Source organism: Neopsephotus bourkii, unplaced genomic scaffold (assembly GCF_033783945.1).
Source record: "Neopsephotus bourkii isolate Nb327-2 ecotype Australia unplaced genomic scaffold, CSIRO-AGI_Nbou_v1 NB_1780, whole genome shotgun sequence".
NCBI classification, from domain to species: Eukaryota; Metazoa; Chordata; class Aves; order Psittaciformes; family Psittacidae; genus Neopsephotus; species Neopsephotus bourkii.
In genome coordinates, this window is record NW_026902254.1 from 879034 (window position 1) to 885033 (window position 6000).

Consider the following 6000-nt stretch of genomic DNA (forward strand, 5'->3'; position numbering starts at 1 on the left):
AGGCCGTTGAGTACAACATCTTTGAAGGAATGGAGTGCCACGGTGCCCCACTTGTGGTCATAAGCCAAGGGAAGATTGTGTTTGAAGATGGAAATCTGCATGTAAATAAGGGAATGGGCCGCTTCATCCCTCGCAAACCTTTCCCTGAATATCTTTACCAGCGCATCAAAATCAGGAATAAGGTAACGTCAGATATTATTTAATCTTCTTTCCTGCCATACCCTCTTGGAACCACAGTAGCACATGTATTTTAATACTGTTGTGCTAATAAGAGTTGACATCAGATGGAATATGTATGACTTGCTCAAAACACAATCACAAAATTGGTTCCTTTGCAAGTGTGAACTGATCTAACTGAACACGATGAGCTATAGTGGGTAAAGCATATAATTGCTAGTTAGGCATAATTGCCTTATGTCCAGCTGTGCAGGCTTTTGAGGGGAGGTGGAACAGTGATAGAACTTACTTTTAATTAACATTCAGGAAAAAGATAAAGCTTCTTTGGAAGGAGGGTTAGCCAGAAGAGAAACAGAATTGTACATTTTTACTAAGCTCTGCATACTGAGCTGCCACGCTGCAAAGAAAAGCATGTAAGCCAGAGATGCTTTTGGCATCTGAGCTGCTGTTAGTGTGTTTGCTGAGCTGAGTATTAGCAGCATTCACAGCTCAGAAAATTATTCTCTTGTGCTCAATAAAAAGCTTGGGAAATGATCAAGATTTGGAATGGATCCCTTCAGGTTTTGCATTATGTCAGTGCTCCTCTGTTGAAAACCAGTTATTTTGGCAGTAGTTTGGGGTTATTTAGAAATTGCTTCTTGCCACTGAGCAAGCAAGTTACTGTGTGAGTGCAGGTAACAGGACAAGTTGACTAAAACTCCTATGTTCTTCAACCAAGCATGTATCATAGACTGTGAGGATGGCAGCTGAAATTAAGTCTCCAAGCAGCTTTTATCTTCTGTGATTTGTTACACAAATTGGGTCAAGCTGTGGGATACAAAAGGTCTGCACTTCTAATGGGACAAAGCACTGTTAAATCAAATGCACCTGCAAAAGTTTTGCGAAATGCCAGTCAGTCCTGCACTCATTTTACATTATCCACTTAGATGTCACGGGCCTTCTTCACACTCACCTCTCAAGGGTTTAGCTGTATGAAGCAGTGACAGTGTCATTTAAATACTGAAAACAGCACTTGAAAAACAAGTATCAGAGAGTGGTGTCTGATAACACGAGTCTGCACAAAAGTAATTGTAATAAATAACCTGGGCCTTGCAAACAGGCCTGGATTTAGGGGGAGACCTTTGATACTTAGGAAAGGTGTGGAAAAGGATGCAGAAAGCAACTGGTATTTTTGCTCTTATAGCTCCCTCTGCTGCCTGCCGAGGGGAAGAGAGAGCAGGTTCATGTGCGTGTTTATTTTCCCACTATCAAATCTTATCTATTGGTAATATTTATAATAAAACCAGTAATGTTCATAGCCACCATATGAGTATGTCAGTGCATGACAAAGGAATATAGAAAAAACAAGGCAAATAAGGGGATGCAAAACTGCATCCAGAAGATAGCAGGATAAATTTATCCCTGGAACAGGAATAGCAGCATAAATTCTTTCCTTTGTGGGTCCCTGGAAGATGGATTCATTGCTGTGATTGGCAGCTCCTCTCTTCTGGGCATTAGTTTTGGCTCAGCCTGTGAGATGATGGCTCTTCTAATCCTGATATCCCTGTTCCCAAAAGCAGGGAAAATGCATTGTTCTCTGTAAGAGCTGGATCAAACCCCTGTGCGTAGTGTCTTCAATACGGTATTTTAATTTCACTGTTAACCTGTTGCATAAATGGCTCTGAAACAATAATCTTACCTAATCTGAATCAAGAACCATCACAGATTTCTGATCTTTTTGATGAGCTTTGAATTCTGTGATTCAATGGCTTCAGGCTCTGCCAGAAAACTGGAACTGTGTTTAATGTATGATTTCCTACATTCCTGACCTTTTAAGGCCAGTGAGGCTGTTTCAATTGTTTTATCTCATATTCCTTATAAGAACTGTACAGGGATAAAATCTAGAGACCTCAGACTGAAATCAGAACTCAAATGATAGGTACTCTATTGACAAACAGTTCCATGCCACATTCTAGCATATGATTGCTTTTCTAGTTGATGACAAAAACCAGAAACTTTTGAAATTTTAATTAAAAAGCTGTCACCACTTTTCAATGAGTTCTAGTAAAGATAAAGAGGGATCTGAAGGGAAGGAGCAGAGAAAATACAGATAGGAGTGAAACTCCTGCCGTCAGTATAGTGAATATCTATCTTGCAACAACCCGAGTGGGATTTAGCAGCTGAACCAACCCTGCTGACAAGGCTCTGAATGGAAAGAGAAGAGGTGATGGTGACTGATCTTAGTTAAAATAAACATCTTGAGTCAGTCCCTACTGGTCTTTTGAATCCCATTTCTCCTCATTGACTGTAAAGAGAACCTAGGAAGGATCTTCCCCTTATTATATATATATATAAAGAAAAATGGAGAGAGGAAGGTTTGTCATTTTCTTTATATATAAAACAGACTGTAGCATTGATGAGAATATATGTGATTTTAATTCAGAATATAGCTCTGTGCTCATTAGGGAGCATTATCAGAGCATTCAGGGTCTGGGTTTTTTTTTTTATCTTCCTCTTGATCTAGGTGGGAGGACTGCAAGGAGTTTCCAGAGGAATGTATGATGGGCCTGTGTATGAAATCCCAGCTACGCCAAAATATGCAACTCCTGCACCTTCAACTAAATGCTCCCCTGCCAAAAACCAGCCCCCACCAATCAGAAACCTCCATCAATCCAATTTTAGCTTATCAGGTAAGTCACTCTTACTGTTCTAAAGCTGTGAGTATGGATTATTGGTGATAAATTTCAATTATAATTACTTAGAATCATAGAATAGTTAGGGTTGGAAACGACTTTAAAATAATCTAGTTCCAACCCCCCTGCCATGGGTAGGGACACCTCACACTAAATCATGTCACCCAAGACTGCATCCAACCTGCCCCTGAACACCAACAGGGATGGAGCATTCACAGCTTCCCTGGGCAACCCATTCCAGTGCCACATCATCCTCACAGGAAAGAATTTCCTCCTTATATCCAATCTAAACTTCCCCTATTTAAGTTTTAACCCATTACCCCTTGTCCTATCACTACCGTCCCTAATGAAGAGTCCCTCCCCAGCATCCCTATAGGCCCCTTTCAGATACTGGAAGGCTGCTATGAGGTCTCCACGCAGCCTTCTGTTCTCCAGGCTGAACAGCCACAACTTTCTCAGCCTGTCTTCGTATGGCAGGTGCTCCAGTCCCCTGATTATCCTTCTTTAATCAGATATGAAAGTGTTATATATACTTACATACATGCATATACTTGTGTGTGCGTGTGTGTATATATATGTTTTTATAAGTTCTTTCCCTAGGAATATTTTACAAATTGCCAAATATTCAAAATGTTTGCAATCTAAAATTTTTCTCTGCACGCAGTCTTTTAATATTATTTACCTGGCCCATTGCAGTTACCTGAGGTCTCTGGCTGATGTGACTGAGGCCCCTTGGTGTTCTATACAGCTGATGGGACTCGAATCTGGTGTAATCCGTGTGGCTCAGACACCTCATATTTCTTTCTTGCTGCATCACCAGAAGCTGCTGGATGTGGAAACCTCAACTGTCCTTGCCCATGGTTAGCAAACCATGTGCAGAAGCTATTCATATGCAGATTAGAGTATTTCTTGTCCTTTTTGCTCTTGGAGCCCAAAACATTTTCCATGGTACACAAGAAATAGACTGGAAAATCATCCTTTGGAGTTGTTGGAAATAATTCTTGTCATCTGAGGACAATTACAAGTGTGTCAAATGCTGATCCTTCAAAAGTCTAAAGCCCAATTGGTAAATAACTGGCTTATGATGTTATGAAAGTCACTGGATTTTCTCCCCTGTGGGAGCTGATGGTGTTTTTCTTCCTGACAGATCCTGTCTTTTAGAAACTAAATGGAACTTCTGGAAGAAAGCCCAAGGAGAGCAAATATTTTATCAACACTTACAGTGAGCTGAAGTGTATTTTTGCCCATACACCTGGGGCCATTGTGAGCGTATAGGGAGATGTGAAGCTATATAAAGCAAAAAAAGTGCTCAGAAATTTAACGTTTCATAATAATCACTGATACGTGGGATTTTCATAAACATCTGAAGCCCTGATTCACAGTCCACTGCTGGCTCTCGGTACTACCAGGGCATCTAGTGGTATGAATTTGATCCAAATTAAATGCACATTACTGTGTTCTTATGAAATGAAGCAGAACCACAGACTACGATAGCATTTAAAATGATGCTACACTTTTATGGTAGTCTTACATCGCTGAATGTGATTAGACAATTTCAGCCTGGCAGAAAGCTTGCTCTCACCTTAAGCTTGACCTTTCAACATTTCAAAATGCAGTTTGAAGTGGGTGTGTGTTTGCAGCATCTCAATGCTCCTTTCCTCCTGGATTTATGATTCCTGACACCAGATTTACTGCACTGTTGACCCATGGACTCAGAGGGAACAAGTATTATAAAACAGTGAGGCAGGTTTCAAAACTCCACTCTGCACATGTATGGTTTACACATCAACACACAACAGTGTTTTCTATCGGGGATTGATCTTGCAAAGGGAACCCAGTCTGTAAGGTGTCACCTTTGCATGGGCTCTTCTTCTTGTTGATGGAAAACAATTCCCCATGTGGGGTGAGCATCAGTCTGATCCTAAATGCTTAACCCTATACTTCTTATCAGAGACAACTGGAGCTAAGAACAGAAACGTGTCTTGGATGTTTGTGTAGCACTTCAGTCAGGGGTCTGGCTCAAGAGATACCAGCTGATGGTGGTGTGAAGGAAGCACAGCTGGAACTAGGCAGGTAAAAACTCCCTGCTGATGGTTTGTTCCTTTTCATAGATTTGTGTCCTCATTTTCTGTGGTTGCAGGAGCTCAGATAGATGACAACAACCCACGCCGCACTGGCCACCGCATCGTGGCACCTCCTGGTGGTCGCTCTAATATTACCAGTCTTGGCTGAAAAATGATGGACAGAAACACAAGGATGAAGGATCGTGGAAATAATGTCCGTTCCCTTCAATATCTGTGTTATCAAACCCACAGTTTTATTTGGTACTAATGGAAATAAAAATTGAAATGTCTTTCTTTTTTTCTTTTTGTATAGGAAGAGGTGAAAATAGTGTGGTGTGTTTGCTTGGAACTACTTGCCTCACAATTGTGCTTTCATGCCATAGTCACCTTAAAGCATGGTGCTTCCATTGCCCCTTTAGTGACTACAGGTTTTAGCTTCGTCTCGTAACTGAATGATGATTTCTTTGCACCCTTTCGCTGTATTAGAGTAGTTGATGCATGTTACTGAGTTACTTATGCAAGTTGCATTCTGTGAGTGAGTCCCTTTAGAACACGTTGCCAATAATTGACTAGACACAATGCCAAGACTAACGTCCGTATTTCAGAAACGTCACCAAAAACACTTATGAAGGAAGAAAATGGCCATCTTGAAAGTATGCAGTAGAGTAGTACAGGCAGCTTCTGTTTCATCTTTAATTTATTATAAACCCAAGAAGCACTTCTCAGACACAGAAAATCATCAGGACACGTAATGACAAATGGTCTCTGTAGCACTTGTCTGTTCCCACTCGGTACGTTCCAAGTCTGTGTCCTTCTTGTTTCCATTTTAGACAGAGCCATAATTTATACACACCAATGCCATTGCCACCCCTGCAGGGATATCTCCACCTGGGCAGTAGTGCTCTCCTTCTGCATGAGATTTTTGGTACTTACAGATAATCCAAGTTGCCGTTGGATTTTTAAAGTTTTTTGTACAAAGTTTTTCCTTTGTAATCACATGCATTTTTACTTACTCTACCGTATCAAGATCTACTAGTCGTGGTTCAATTTCTGAATTCAGAACTTGTGAAATAAAGGAAATGAATTGA

The 6000-nt window shown here is 40.8% G+C and overlaps 1 protein-coding gene across 2 annotated transcripts in view; it reads left to right on the forward strand.

Annotated features, from left to right (window-relative positions):
* Positions 1-6000, forward strand: part of CRMP1 (collapsin response mediator protein 1) — a 53500-nt gene extending 47500 nt beyond the window's left edge. For both annotated transcript variants that reach the window (XM_061379875.1, XM_061379877.1), the window contains exons 12-14: positions 3-182; positions 2681-2846; positions 4990-6000. In XM_061379875.1, the coding sequence (XP_061235859.1) occupies positions 3-182; positions 2681-2846; positions 4990-5081 (438 nt within the window). In that variant the 3' untranslated portion in view covers positions 5082-6000. The remainder of the gene's footprint in view (positions 1-2; positions 183-2680; positions 2847-4989) is intronic.